Raw genomic sequence first — 16,322 nt, 5'->3', positions numbered from 1 at the left:
ACGAATGAAGTCAGGTGTCCTCCTGTGACCTGATCCCATTTTCCATTACTGCCTCCTTTAATCACGGCAAGTGACGGGAAGTGATGAAAGAAGGGCGAGGGGTGACAGGGAGATGAAGGGATTTGGGAAGTAAAGGTTGGAGTCATGGCACGCTGGGTGTGTGTGCGAAATGTAATAAAGCTTCGGAATGAGCCTCAGGGTGTTTCCCTGTTTCTAAGTTATTTCAAGCCAAGTCCCGTCGACTTGGAGCAGAGGGAAACCCATCCAGTTACGCACCAGGCGCCTGTGTTTGTGTGTTTTCGCAAGGTCTGCTGTGAAGTTCTTCAGGTTTTGTTTGGTTCGCTCATATGTATAACACCTGGATGTTTGGTTCTGCACGGCCTCAGAGTGGCTTTGCTGCAAGAAATGCGTCTTGTTTCATTTCCTTTCCAACTAAACTCTCTCTGGTTTTTGTTTTATGTCTGAGATATGAGTCCAGGGGGCTTTTAATAACCTCATGCCCAAACATAATAAGACGAAATGAGATTGTTTTTGATGATGGAGGGATGATCTGAGAATCGGATAGACCTGCAGAGACTCCGCTCTTTTCTGCTGCACTCTCCTCAGCAGCTAATGCTACCCGACTCAGCCGCCTCTCACTAAATTCCAATTTGTGCCTTTGTTAAAGCAGTTCTGTCACTTTGTATCTAATGTATCCCTAATGATAAAGCTACTATGCCGGGTTATTGGGTGATTTGCAACAATGACAGCGCTGATTACATGCATAATTACTGCTCTAAATGCAGACGCACAGACATTAACTTTTACTGTTGGAGGTTGGTGATTTTGTGCCAACTTTTTAATCTTTTGTTTCCTCTTTAGTTTCTGAATCCCCCCTAAAATTAGAGGAAAAGGAGTATAAAACAGTAGTCTTTGGAGCTCAATAGTTCAGATGTTGTTAACCCGAAAATAAAAGTTTGAATATTAGAAATAAATTGATGGGTTTTCATTTCCTTTCAGTTTATGCTGAATTTTAAAAAGTACAATGAAAACAGCCAGATGGATCAAGAAGGTACAGCACAGACGTACAAAACCAACAAATCGAAGAGGTGCAACCTGCATGCTGCCCATGTAACTAAGTCATTACTTGAAAGGAGATGTTAATTCAAGAACAGAAGTAGTAAATATTGCACATCTTAGAATGGATTCCTCTTTTCAGAAGAACAGCAAAGTTTGGTTAAAAGGTTGATTGGAGAGGAATTCAAATGGATGCTGATTAGCAGTCTGGCTAAAATTATCCTAACTGCTTTAAAATGGAGATGGAGAGCAGAACGAAGTGGAGGAAAATGGACAACTAGCCAAGGATAACCTGAAGGGGATCAAAGGTCTGCCAAAAATAAAATAATTCAACATTTTATCCAGTGATTTTGTAAAAAAGAAAAAAAAACTGAGCCTCTCTGCTTGCAAGTCAACTTCCAAACATGTAATTCAAACCACCGAACACTGTGGAGTATCGTGGTGTCAGGATAATTTATTAAATACTAGAAAATACTCTGAATACTTTAACATCTCTTCAAGTATTTTATAGAAGTAATAAGTGCTTCAAGAAGATAATTGGAGCAGAAAAGCCAAATAGTTTGTGCCTCAAATTTCCGTAGATTAACTGTGAATTTGACTTTTTTCACATTTTAAATTGAAACAGAATATTAAATACTTCAAATGCATTCATATTAATCTAAAAAAATTATTATTATATTTTTTTTGTCACGCAGTTAAGATTTAAACATTTCTTTGGAATCAAATCATTTTCATGCTCTCAGTTTCTCCTCCACACATTACGTTTCTACATTTAAATGAGGGAAATTTTGCTACTTCACTCAGTGTGTCAGTCACTGCAGTGAAAATTACAGCATTCATTAAAATAACCCAAATAAATTGGTTCTTAATCTTCTACTAGAGGTGAAATATTTTCTTTAAACTCACATATCTACCAGATAAAATGCTGCAGGCTGAAAACATTCAGATGATGCTGACCGCTCATCGGTTTGGATTTCTTAGTCTGTTAGGAAATTGAATTGAGACATTTTTTGGTGTTTGAGGCCTAAAATAAAGCAGCAAACAGTTATTTAGATTTTTGCATTCCTCAGTGGCTCTGTCGTTTATTTATCATATCAGTCCATCATTATGGTTTTTTTTCTTACTCTTAATAGAAAAATAGAAAAAAGTTGATAATTTCTTCGATTTAAAGGCAGAAATCTTTTAAACTTTCGTTTTTTAAATTTTTTTTGTTCAGAAATGTGATGTTTTTCTTTTATGTCGAAGCTTTTCTGTTTAGCCGCTGGAGATTTCTTCCAGTTGAAACAACAGAAATCAGACCAAATGCATTTGCCTGTTGCTAAACACCAAATTTAAAAGTTCTTCAGATAATTTCCAAAAATGAAAATAATTGCTCATAGCAACTCTTCATATAAACTAAAGGGATGGAAGACATTAAACATGTTTTTTACAGTTTTAGAGGCTACTTGTGTTGACTTTATAATGTAATGTTTAGCTGGTTTCTCAGTATTCACCAGCCTCATTCTGGCTCCTAAAGGTCAGATTACCTTGAACTGTGAGCTGTGCCTGGGCTTCGACGGTGGCGTTGGAGTTCTCGGCCAAGCAGGTGTAAATTCCGGCATCTTCCTCCGTGACGTTGGAAATCTGGAGGCTCCCACCTGCCACCATTTCTACACGACCATCGCTGCAAACAGAGAGACAAGAAATATCAGACCAAAACTTAGACACAACCACAAACCAACTTTATCAAACCATCGGCACCAAATACAAGAAGTCTGTGATGAGCAGTAACACCTTTTATTTCACTCGCTATACCTATAGATGAGATGCATTCCTCATTTTTTTTTTTTTTTTCGAGCAGAAATAAGAATATTCTCTTGAGATCAACCCTCCCCTACTGACCCGAGTTTGACTCCGAATTCTGGCCTCATTTCTTTTGCGCCGTCACAACAGCCATAAATAAATGAAAGATGCTGAAAGCAGAGCCAGCTGAAGGAAAAGCAAATAAATTTGAAACTCCTCTCCAACGTCATTCAGAATATATTTTAGGAAAGCTTCCAGCAGTGCTCTGCAAATAAAAACGGGAACGAATGAGAAAGTAATGCTTTGTCATTTTTAGTATAGGGGTAGTATAGAGCTTTGAAAAAAATAAATGTACTGGAACCGACGTCTACGTGTTTTATTTTTGCATTCATCCCTCAAGATCCCATGTGAAACTCACCATCTGGGATGACTCCAGCACAGGCAAGTTTTACACAGTCTATGTTTGGTTTTGCTTTTTTAACAGTGGACATGTTTGGGCAGTTTCATCATCTTGACATATGTTTGCATCAGTCCATCAATATCTACCGGTGGCACCCATGTGCAAACCAGCCCAGTTAAAACTAGGGAACCTTTTTTATGCTCTACAAGCATAAGATGAAAACCAACATAATCACACATAGTTACATATAGAAGCACGTTTTCCTGTTTTAACAGCGACTCTTTACACTTTTCTTCTCTAATTTCCTGTTTCCTAAATTAGAGTTTCAGTTTTGTTTTTCTAGTGTCTTGATAACATTTATACAAATATATTTATATAAAAATATAGTGTATAAATAAATATTTTAGAGGTTTCTTAGGCACTAAACACTGAAAACTGATGATAGATGAATAAATAAGGGGTTAAGTTTATTTAGATAATGTAAGGAATAAAAAAAAAAAATCCTTCTTAGTATTTTGACATTTTTTCATACATATATCATATAAATCACATGTCAGAACTTTACTAACAGTATAGGACCCATGTTTATGAAGCCATTATATTCACAAATAAATACTCGGGCGTTTATTCTTCTAGACCTAAATAAACCACCCAGCTATTTGTGTATCTTTCCTCCGCACCAGTGAGAGCCCCAGTTTAGACAGTTCTGTTCCCAATTGGCCCAGTGGGATTCAGACTGTGGCTGAGTTCAGGCTCTATTCAACAATCACTGGAGCATTGGAGAAGGAGGAGGCAGCAGAGAGGGAGGAGACCTGCAATCGATAGCCTACAGGGAGAAGTCTGCTTCACACAAGGAGATGAGGAGCAGAGAGGAGTAAAACCAGCAGGTCAGCTGAGCATGCATCCTGAGGGGGCAACAGTAGAAACAAACTGAAGAGCTGGTAGTTAGTTAACTGGTAACTTTGGCAGCACAGACCTTGTTCCAGATGACATCACTGCTCAGTGTTACTGAGGGGGTTTGAATAGATCAACATCTGCCACAGTTTATTACCACTTTAAGCAGCTATGACTTCCCTCAGGTAAAGACAGGTAAAAAGTGAAATCCTTTTTAATCAAAAACCTCAGTCACATATTGAGGAACATATGTTTGCTGTAAAACTCACCAGCGCCGCTCTGAGCTTTAACAATTTTCAAACAAATGCATGCATAGGGCATGATGAGGCATCTAAATAAAAAAAAGAACACGCTCTTATGTCCTAGAGATGCAGTCTGCAAAAGAACAGAGCGGTTCTGTGATGCTGTGGGCCTGTTTCAACACACTGGGAACATTGGTTAGAGAAAATAAAACCATAACATTTCTTTATAAAACGAGAACACATGCCCTGTGGGAGAAGGGAAAAACAAGTTCCTCACTGGACTATAAAATCCTCCTTCTCACATATAAAGCCTTAAATGGCCAGGCTCCATTTGATATCAGAGATCTGATTGTTCCTTATGTTCCTAACAGAGCACTTCGCTCTCAATCTGCAGGTTTGCAGATCTCCTGTGGAACCAACTACCAGTTTTAGTCTGTGAGGCAGACACCCTGTCTACTTTTAAGACTAGGCTTAAAACTTTCCTTTCTGATAAAGCTTATAGTTAGAGTGGCTCAGGTTATCCTGAGCGATTTCTATAGTTATGCTGCTATAGGCTTAGACTGCTGGAGGACATAAGGATCCCTTTGGTTGTTTTCTTTTGTTTACCTGCTTTGAAAAACATCTATTGCTTTGCCTGAGGGGTCGGCCATCCGTAACAGAGAATAAAAACACCGTTGGTGATGGTTCAAGGTGGAGGCACGGCGGTGTGCTATCACAGAGCAATCAGACATGCTGTGACAGTAGTTCCACAGAGGTTGATCTTTCTGAAGCACTACCGTCAGAGTGGTAACAGCGGAAGAATTCCCTACAATTCTGTTAAGTTGATGATTTAGGGTCTGGATCACAAAAATGATCTCTCTCCTTTTCCAAAGTAGGTTTTGCTTAACTGGAGACCAATCATTTTCCAGGTGATGCCCCCCTTAAATAACTAGATCCATGAATGGGAATAATTTTCAGGGTTTGTGGAAAACGATTTCAATTTGGTGAAAATAAATCTATTTTCTGGTCCTGAAAGGTTCAAATACGATTTTTAGCTGTGTTTTGCTAAAATTATTTGGTAATTTTGGATTTTTAGAATATTTGGTTAGGTGTTTGGAAAAAAATATTTTCCAAAAACAGCCAGTGTATAAAATTTTTTATTGGTTTTACTTATCAAGCAAAAGGTGTTTGTGTGGACAGTACTGTAATATAATCACACCTTATGCTGCTTTTTATTGGGCTGTGCGATTAAGCCAAAATCAAAATGAAATTCTTTCTATTTGTTTGTTTCTTCTCTGCTTTTACTACAAACATATACATGTTTGGCTCCTGAGTTATATTGTTTTTATGGACTTATATTCTCTGTTGTCCAGATTCTAATGTTGTGAGACCTCTTATATGAAAGCATGGATGGATCTTTAAACTAGCTGCAAATCTGTCCAGCCATTTGTGAGACAGTAAACCCCCTTTAAGCTCATTATCGCCCCCTAAACAGATGGAGTGGAAAAGTTAGTCTAAAGCGTCTTTCCCATTGAAATAAGCGGGCTAACACAGGTTTTTTCAAATACAGGTCAACCCGCTAACAATCAGAATTTACTCTTACTTACTCTTTGAATTAGCTGAAGGAGTCAAAAGTAAATAAACTTGTGTCTTTTTATTTTTTTTATTGTGAAACATTTGGAAAGAAATGTTTTGAATAATGATTTTGCTAATATTTCAATTCTGATTTATCTTTCTTTTGCTAATGACGTTTACTCTATGAATTGCAATGCATGAGTTACACTTTAGCTTTGTTTTTTTAACTGCTAGAACTATGGAGAACACTTGAAATCTCAGAATTACTTAATTAGTTAAGAAAGATAAAACTGAAGAAGGATACAATGCTGGCCAAACAAATGGTGAGGGAATAGTGAAGATAAGAAGTCTGATCTGCTAAAGACAGGAATTATTGAATTACCAAACAGAATATATATGAGGAAACAATAAAAAAACAACCTGGTGCCAAAAGAACAAGCTGGGACTTCTCAAGTGACTCTGCCAAGGCAACATTTCTTAATCTCCTCGGGATTCTAATAAAGAGCTGCAGGGGCCCTTGAGACGAAAACATTCCCGCATACCTGACTTTATTTGCCATTTTGCTTACCTTACTGGGGATCCTAAGGATAAACTGATGGTTTGATTACTGCAAGTTATAATAAAGCCTGAAGCTCAGAACCCGCATAAAATCCATTTAAATGGCTCTGGTGGATCCTGCAGGACTCTAAAAGCTAAGCAGACCCTATATGCCTAATAGTGTGTTACGTCTAGATAGGCTCCAAAAACAAATAAAAACTTTTAAATAGGCCAGAATCAGACATTTTGTCAACTAAAGATAAGGAAACCTTAGAATACTTTTCCAAAAACTGAGCTCCTCAGGGAGCTCCTTCTGACACTCAGGGATATCTGGCTAAAATGACTTCATAATGTCTGCAGTAACAGCTCAACATGCTTATGCTTGTTTGCCTTGTCTACTTTTAAGACTAGGCTTAAAACGTTCTTTTTTGATAAAGCTTATAGTTAGAGTAGCTCAGGTTATCCTGCGCTATCTCTATAGTTATGCTTCTGTAGGCTTAGACTGCTGGAGGACATAGGGACCCCTATTTCATCATTCTGCTTCATTCTATCTCTATTATCCCACAATGCAGAATCTATTAGTTCAATCTCTAATGTTCAGCTCTCTCTGCTTTTTCTCATAGTAGCTTTGCCTCGTCTGTTCCTGTTTGGCTGTGACATCATCTTAGAGAGAAATATCAGCTGTGCTGCTGCCATCAACACCTTTGTTTATAGATGCTGGAGATCGGCCTGTTTTTTGGACAGAGCCGCCTTTTACAGTTGCCTTTTGTATCTCTGCTTCTGTCTCCTTGAACCCCAGTCGGCCTCAGCAGACGCTGAGCCTGGTTTTGCTGGAGGTTTCTTCTTGTTAAAGGGGAGTTTTCCCTCTCCACTGTCGCTACAAGCATGCCTAGTGTGAGGGATTGCCTTCAAGTCAATTCAATCAACAGGTTTTCCTTAGATAGAAAACTTTGAATCAATTTGACTGGATGCTCTGGTGAACTGTAAAGTGCCTTGAGATGACATGTGTTGTGAATTGGCGCTATAGAAATAAACTGAATTGAATTTTTACCAAAAGTAGTTTTCGTTTAGACCAAACCTCCATCCCAAAGTCTGCTAACTGCACTCTAATAATGTTCTTCTAGTTAAAATAAGAAAAATGCCTTTGAATGCACAGAGCAAAGAAGAGGCTGTATAAAATGTATTATACACCAAGCCAACTATTCTATATACTAAGCAAAACTGACATCAATTTGGAACTAAATGAGTTGCGATTTCATTACAAGCCCACTCCACAGAGCTTCATTTTGTAGATCCATCATGCAAAGCTCTCCTAGAGAAGGAAAAATACAGAGATAATATATAAAAAAGCAGATTTGATTTAAGCTTCTGTAGGAGATATAAAATCAGGAGCCCTATATCAAAAAAACTAAACAAAAACAAAAAAGACGTGCGGCAAAGCTAGATAAATCAGATTCTGTAAGTGGTAATAAATTTACCTACAGTGTTGCTTACAGACAAAATAAAAAAATGATTTATGTTTCCCTCCTCCGATGTGATGTCGGCTGGCGATTTATGTGTTCAGATGGTATTCTAGTGTCAGGAAGCGGAATCTGATATTTCTAAGGACATCTGAAGACCCACTGCAGCTTTATGATGTTTAGATGCGTCAGGATGTAAAAAAGAAGCCCAGCAGAAGGTATCCTCCAACCTCAACGACAATGCCAGGAAAACAGCAAGTGAATTCAGAAAAAAAATAGATAAAACAAACTCAAATAACACAGATCCCACACTGCTTCTCACTAGAAAGGAAGAAAAAATGTGTGGTTTTCAACCACAATAGCCATTTTTCTAAGCAAAGGTTTTTTGAAAAATGTCTTTGGAAACAACCAAAGCATTTAAATACAGAAAACCTCAATGACAACATTGGACAGCGTGGGTGTTAACAATTCACTTGCGGTACAAAGAGCAGAGTCCCTTTATGAGCAAACAATTATGGGTGATTATGGGTAACAGAAAGAAATGTTAGTTACTTTTTCTCAGCCTTTTATTCTTCTAAGAGGCATTTTTTTTTCTGTGTTTGAATCTGTAAACAAAATCTCTAAGAAAATACTGTGGCATTATTTCTACTTTTACAGCAAAATAATTCAATACATGAATTTGAAATGTTTGCCGTTTCTGTAAATCAAATGTTTCTTTTTGAAAGAATAGAAATGCAGAGTCAACAAAGTAAGTAGAGCTGAACAAATGAATCAGACATCAAAATCAGATTTCCTTCAGATGAGCTGTATTTGCATCAAAGACCTCAATCTCATTCACTAAAAGAATAAAACTAGAAAGCCTTATTGGCGCTCTGGGTTCCTGAGTGACACCGTTAACCAAGATTGATCCCTGTGAGCTACTCTGTGTTTCAGCACGCTGCTCACTGAGGGAGGGGTCAAACGCAGTGGACACATTCCCTGACGGTCGGACAATAAAAGGATATGTCGGTAATGATTTCTTTCGCAGTACATCAATAACCATGTAATAAAATAGTAATAACATGACAAGTTACACTATATTACTAGATAACAAGAAACACTTCATGGAGAATTTTGGTACGTGCTGTTCCTCAAATTTTAGGCAGACAAGGTAAAGTCAGACTTTTTAGATGTAAAACCGTTATTACCAAGTAACTCAGTCATTTCACCACCAGCAATAAATTAATGAGTTATTATCTAGTAAAATGCAGTTTATTAGTTGGCATATAACAGAAAAACACACCTAGAATACAGCAAACCACTTTACTTAACTAAACTCTTAATATATGTAACTTGAGTCCAGTTTTATAATACTTTTTTTACCCGATCACAAATTACAATTTACTTTGTAAGCTGTTGGCCGGTGGTGACCAATAATAGAAACTGTTAAGTGGTAAACTGATGGTAATTACCCACCAAAAGTCTCCATTGTTACACAGTAACGCACAATTGTAATAATTACATGCAGGTAATTACCTGCATATATACCTTAATTTTTCCTTTAATTTTTCCTGTTACCAAGTAAGTAATTAAGTAAAATTTATTTGTATAGCAAGTTTCACAGATAAAAATCACAGAGTGCTTCACAGTAAAAATGTAATACAATGAAACAATGTAGAATACAATGCATATCCACATTTTAAAAACACATGGAAACATAAGCCATAAAAAACACACCTCTAATTAAAAGCCTGCTTAAATAGCAGTGTCTTCATTTACTTTTAAAATAATCAGAAGGATCAAGAATGAAATATAGTGCGACTTGCTATGTTATTACTATGTTATTACATGGTTATTGATGTACTGTAAAAGAAAGGGTTACCATTATTTCCTTTCCAATATAAAACGGCTAATATAATTATAAGCAATATAATCGGCTAACCCCATGCACCTTAATGCATGTATGTGTTTATACATTTATTATAACAAATCTTAAAAACCATCTACTATCCTAGATTGTGTGCAAATAATTTTTAAGTTAAGTTTTCTAGTAACCAATTATTGACTTTTGTAGCTGAGGGCTGGTTTGAGTTTAGTGCTTCTAATGTTTTTTTAATGAAACGGGGAACAAAAGGAACACTACCTCCCCTTTAAAGTAGTGCTTTGTAAATGAAGCTAATTCTAATTTTACTCATCACTACCTCTTTGAAACTATTTAAAAACACTTAATAAGCTTTTATGGGCACAGAGATCTGCCTCCACCTTCCTATTCTGCCAAAACACACAAAAAACTAAAACAAAAAACAAACAAACCTTAATTCGATTTCCAGCAGCGAGCAAAGCCAACAAAGTTCTGCTCTCTGCTTTGAGCTGCTGTTGTATTTGTAACCTGAATCCAATCTTTCCAAGAACGCCTGAAAACCCACTGATGCTGATAGAGAAGGTGAGCAAAGAAAAGGCGCTGAGAACGTGTAGCCACTAAGGAAAGTTTTACACCTGATTATTATTTCAAGAAAACATTCTTTACCGAAATTTGTGCCAGCAATAGGTCATAAGAGTTTATATATATATATATATATATATATATTTTTTTTTTTTTTTGGTTTTTATGGCACTAGTGGCTCGCTTTTCTGACAGTAGGCTGACAGGAAAGGGGGTATGAGAGAGAGCAAGAGACATGGACCACCGGTTGGATTCGAAGCTGGTACATGGGTCATGCGCACTAACCACTGCACCACATGCACGCCCACAGAGTATATTTCTAATAGAATTTTTCTTTTAAAAACAAAAAACAAAAGTTAGAACTAGATAGATAGATATTTTTCCTTCTCATGTCGCTCTTCTCTCTGAAGACGCCCCCCTAAAATAAACATAAAGGGCAAAGTCCAACTGGTTACTTGTATACATAGGTTCTTGTATAAAGAAGGAAAGCAAGCAGGGTGGGAGATTTGTGATCGCATGTTAGACATATGAGAGGTTTGCGGTGAAGCCCAATTGCAAACAATTCCTGCCCGCCCAGATCCTCTGCTCTACACACGAGCAAATCTAATACTCGCAATCTTATTCAAATCAGCACCAGGAGAGGAAAAGGAGCAGAGATGGGCGACTCGGAGGCTTCGGATGAGCCTCGATTTGCATGCCCCGCCAATCCCCCCGCCATGCATAATTCATCCATTTTTATTGACTGCATGGGAAATCTGTTAGGTGATGGAGTGATGCTCCCCAGAACAAAAGATGACTGTCCTTTTCATGAGTGTCATCGGAACTGGTGCGTAAGAGACATTCGAAGGCTCTCTTAATCTTTGCATACTGATATCTAGAGGCGCCATCAATGACGTAGAGGACATTTACTTTGAATAAATGTTGACTGAACGGCTTACAGCGTAGTGTAATCAGTCAAAGAGTGGCAGCGCCTAATCTGAATAAATGGCGAGATTTCGTGTCCTTGGTAACGGACTTGCTCAGAGCCTGATGCATCCTTCCTGATGGGAAGGATGGAGCAGAAAGATTTATTATTGTCATGTTTCACGTAACACAACCGTCTCTTGACAGGACAAAGATCATCAGTTGGTGAAATACCTATGTAAGATCTACAAAGACAGTAACTAATGACAGCGTCCAAGAGGAATTAGTATAATTCTAAAAACTAATTAAATGCTTAAATACTCTCCAAGGAATGTCTTTTTTGAAATTATTCTGAACAGAATACTGACAAGAGCCGGTAAGGCTGGTGTATCAAAGACATCCTCTGCAGTGTGGCAGCATTTAATATTAATAAAATTCTTAAATACTACTTTTTCTTGTGGCATTATAAGACTTAATGACAAAATAATATTAAAAAAATTATCATGCAACAGAACATCAGTGCAAAAGAACTTTGGAAGTTGTATCATATAAAGGAAGAGTTAACAATAAATGATTCAGAAATATGTTATTCTAATATATATTTGGACTTTGTGAGAAACTCAAGAAGACTCAGGTGCAGGCATCAACAGCCGCCAAGATCCAATGTTTTCCAGGCCAAGGACGCCCAAACTCATGGTTAGATGGAGCCTCCTAATTATATATATGGTATGAAATTGTGTTATATCAAACTGTTCCTATTTCAGATAGGGTAATGTAACGAAAGTAATTTCTCCCTGGGATTATTAAAGTATTTCTGATTGTGATTCCTGGTTGATGGGACAGGTGTTGTGAATAAAACAATGCCCAGCTTGAAAGAGCTCCTGTGTGTCGCTGAATGTGTGCATTGATGACTGAAAGACATCTTCTGCCTCCATTTATCTGTTTACTACAGTGTGTTGAATTCATGTTAATGTGGATTTAAAGACATTTCAATTAGTGGAAAAATATTGCAGGGGGGAATATAAAAAAAGTCTAATCAACCAAAACCTTTGTGACCACCATGCAGCACCCCCGTGGACCCCCTGTTGAAGACCTCCGGCCTAGATCAAAGACTAACTGACAAACAGATAACAGTTTGTTAGACTGAAGGGTCAGCTGTCTAATCAAGTAGTCAGCAGCGAAGGAGAATCACAGGGGACGGTACTCTCTCCATTCTTTTATACTCTGTACACCGCTGACTTCCAGTCCCAGACAGAGTCCTGTTATCTGCAGAAATACTCAGATGACTCTGCAATAATTTGGTGCATGGAAAATGTACAAGAAGCAGAGTACAGGGAGCTGGTTAACCACTTTGTTAAAATGGTGATGAAATCATTTAATTGCGAATGTTAACAAAACAGGGGAGACGATTGTAGATTTCAGAAGAAACAAGAGCCCATGAGGACCGACTTAGGGGATGCCTGCTCTAGATGATTGATTGACTGACTTTAACTTTAATTCTTCATAAACTAAGAATAATTCTTGATAAAGTGAAGAACATTATGGACAACAGTGAGCATCCTCCAGAAGATTTTTAAACAACAATAATGTCTTCAGTGAGAGGCTTCTAAAGATCCAGTACAAGACAGATCACTACAGAAGATCCTTCCTGCATACAGCTATCAACACCTACAACAACTGGTTGAAAATAATGCCAACGAGGTACTGCAACATTTAATTTCCCTTTGGAATTAATAAAGCATTTTTGAATTGTAATGCATTATGTTGAATAAACTGTCCCTTTATAGGAAACGGGTCGGTTAGTAGAACCAACATATGCCAGAGTGTCAAACCACACTTGTTTCCCAACCATAAGACTTTTAATTTAGGTTGAAGTTTAGCTAGGTTTGAGTTTAACTTTACCTGAAGGTTTAAGTACTTAACAGCATTATAAATAGTATCTCTCTTGTGCTTTCAGGGCGTTATTAAAATAAAATCTTTTATTATTTCTCTCTACTTATAAGACAGATCGTTTTGGCTGTTTGGTCATATATTTACATTCACTTAAAACTTTAACATTCATTGTTTGAAAAGTAGAGGGTGCCACCAAAGACTCATTAGAAGGTGAAATAAAGCAAATCTTACCGTGACATGTTAAAGCTCAACTAAAACGTTTGTTTCTCAGAGAGTATTAGCTAAACAATGCAGTAATATGTAAGTTTCCTTATTGTTAGTTCATAAAAGGCTTATTTTCAATAGAGAAAATGCCTTATTTGTAATGCTTGTAGACATAAACCCAACTGTAGGCTAAACAGCTAAACTGGTGTCTTAAATCTACCTCCATTCATTTTCTTGGGCTGTGAACCAGTGGGTTGGTCTGTATGTCAATTTCAGGGTGTGACAAAAGTACAGGCCAGAACCAAATAAGGCAACATCCCCGAGTTTACGTCAACTCGGGGCTTTGTTTGGATTCGCCCATTTTATGGTGGAAGCTTAGAATTGTGAGATTTGCATAGAAAGAAGGTGTCGATGGGGTTTGAACTTCTCTGTACGTCCATTTCACCCACTGAACTATCGTTATTTATCCATGACAATGTGAACTTGGTTTTGAATTCTATGTCCCCCTTAAAAGAAAAACAGACAAAGCATTACTCCAAAGGAAACCCTCTAAATGGTAGAACCCAGCAAGGTAATCAATGACATCATCTAGCCAATTTTGCAGGAAATACTGGGACAAACAATGGTGAGTAAATAGAAAAAACAAATACCATGGATATGCTTTGAAAACAAAAAATGCAATTTCAACCAATAATCCAGAAGTAATAGCTTTAACCTAAACATATAAATAGATGGAAACTGCAACATAATGCTAACACAAACAAATCCAGGATAGCAAGTGAAGCAAAGCTGCAAACTAATGTTTAAATTTAAGCATTACGAATCAGAAAAAAGAATAGATGGTGAACACAAACTGAACCACTTTGTCACCACCCCCATCTAGCTCCACCCCTGTTCAAGAGCTCTCAACTTTGTGGCTGCCTTAGGTTCCTCTATTAGTCAGTTAAACCTATTTTTCTTTTATCTCCATTTATCACATGGCTACATCTCAACTACTTCAAGGTTGGTGCAGCAAATACCAATAAATCCACTGAAGCCCCCCCTCCTGTGCCTCCAGTTCCCTCTACAACCCAGCAATGTTTCAAGTGATTGCATCTTCTCCCTCAGAAGAAAAGGGAAATGCAAAGAGAACAAAAAGTAAATCCTGTGATATTCTTCTTAATAGTCATTACTGCATTAAAAAAACAAAGAAAACTCTTGGATATCTGTTTCCCCTTCCACTATCTCTTTGAAAGCAGGAGGCTTTTTGTCCCCTTCAATATCACCAAGGCTTCCCAGAGAGTTCAGTGTGCTTGCTAATTACTTCTACAGACACCCAAGAGTGGAGATGTATTCACACCGGATGTTATTTTCTAATTAATACAAGATAGATTAATAAGGGCCATTTTAGCCAGCTCCCTTTGGAGGTCAGAACACTTGCAGACAATCAGAGTCATTAAAGACGTTTAACTTACGAGGCGCTGTGCTTTGAACCATCAGCTCGTCGGGCTAATGACATTCTCCCTCACAACACACAGGAGCGTTGTGGTTAACAACATGGCAACCTTACATTTAATTTCACTTATGGTGGAAATCCCATACAAAGCTGCATTTAGATAAATGGGCCTCATTTCAACACTTTCTTTTATTTATTTTATTGATCCCGCCGAGTTGCAGAGTTATTATGCAGCAGAACTGGCACAATGGGGGGTTAGGTAAACAGAGTGCCTTTTTTTAATTGGTGAGAATCAAATTTCCCACGTTCGGTCCTGTTCTCTCTGCAGATGTTGAGTCACAATGCCTGAGCTAATGAGAGCCAAAGGAGTGAGAGCACAGGCGCTCTGAAACTTCCCCTCTGCAGGCGACCCCGGCAGCCCTCTTCTCCCAGATGAAGTGGCTCTGTTTACAAATCTGACTCTCCCCCATGAAGCTCTTGGGGCAGCAGTGGCAGAAAAGCATTAACACCTCAGATGCAGGCGGCAGGATAAACAGTTTAGCTTTTTGGAGGCCAGAAGCAATGGGAGCAATTTGTTACAGCTGTAGATGCTTCTCAAAAAGTAGATTGAATAAAAGAAGGGGAAATGACAGATTCAGGTTTAGGACTAAATATCGGCTAGTCCTTGTATTGGGGACGATACACAGTAATCCCATTTACACTACCTTCTGAGAACAGATCCGTGCCGAGCTTCGGTCAGTTAACCGAATCAAGACACACCACACTAGTGATGATCTACGGCACTACTGCTTTCTAGAGGTAAATAAGCAAACCAACATGGCAGCATCCGTAACATTCAGAAGTTTGCAGAGAATCAGGCGAAGACGGCAGCCTATGGTGAATTTACTTGACAGAGTCTGCTTTTGGGGAGTGGGTATGACAAATGCTAGTCTAATCAGGGCTTAGAGATGCAGGAAACAACGACAGGAGTTGAGATTCATCACACTGTTAAGCAGAATCATCACTGGAAATCATGTTGCAAACTTCATGATTACGGTAGCTGACTGTAAGGAGATGACACGGTCTGCTCATGCGCTCTTTGTTATCCTAGAACAGAGCCAGAACTGAACGGTGCCAAGCCCTCCTAATGAACTAGTACCATGTTAGCGCGGTTCCATTGTGTCTGGCACAATCTGGTTCAGTTCTGCACACCATTTACACTCAACAGTTATCTCGGTTACCATACTCAGAACGATCTCGGCACGGTTTTAAAAGGGTGGTACAAATGTGGCTATACTACTGCAGATATACAGTAGCAGCCATTCAAAATGGCCCTTTCAAGTCAAACGTCAGCCGAATGGCAGCCCACTTCCCTGCAACCCCCAGCGAAATCCCGTCCAACTTCCAGCCTTTACTCTGAATTACAGAGTCTGACCAGGAGATGAGGCTTCTCTATAGATCTTAATGTCTACAAATCATGACAGAAAGATTATTTTAGTACAAAGATTGATGTTTAAAAAGGAATTGTAGGGGACCAGCAAAGGACCAGCCAAGTAGCTTAG

General features: G+C 38.2%; 1 protein-coding gene across 13 annotated transcripts in view; it reads right to left on the bottom strand.

Annotated features, from left to right (window-relative positions):
- The window catches only part of neo1a (neogenin 1a), a 241,761-nt gene that overhangs the window by 93,746 nt on the left and 131,693 nt on the right, over window positions 1-16,322 (bottom strand). For all 13 annotated transcript variants that reach the window (XM_038289805.1, XM_038289807.1, XM_038289794.1 and 10 more), the window contains exon 5: window positions 2,583-2,719. In XM_038289805.1, the coding sequence (XP_038145733.1) occupies window positions 2,583-2,719 (137 nt within the window). The remainder of the gene's footprint in view (window positions 1-2,582; window positions 2,720-16,322) is intronic.

The sequence above is a fragment of the Cyprinodon tularosa genome, unplaced genomic scaffold (genome assembly GCF_016077235.1).
Source record: "Cyprinodon tularosa strain WSP-4 unplaced genomic scaffold, ASM1607723v1 ctg272, whole genome shotgun sequence".
Taxonomy (NCBI): domain Eukaryota; kingdom Metazoa; phylum Chordata; class Actinopteri; order Cyprinodontiformes; family Cyprinodontidae; genus Cyprinodon; species Cyprinodon tularosa.
This window is presented reverse-complemented; position numbering and strand designations above follow the sequence as displayed.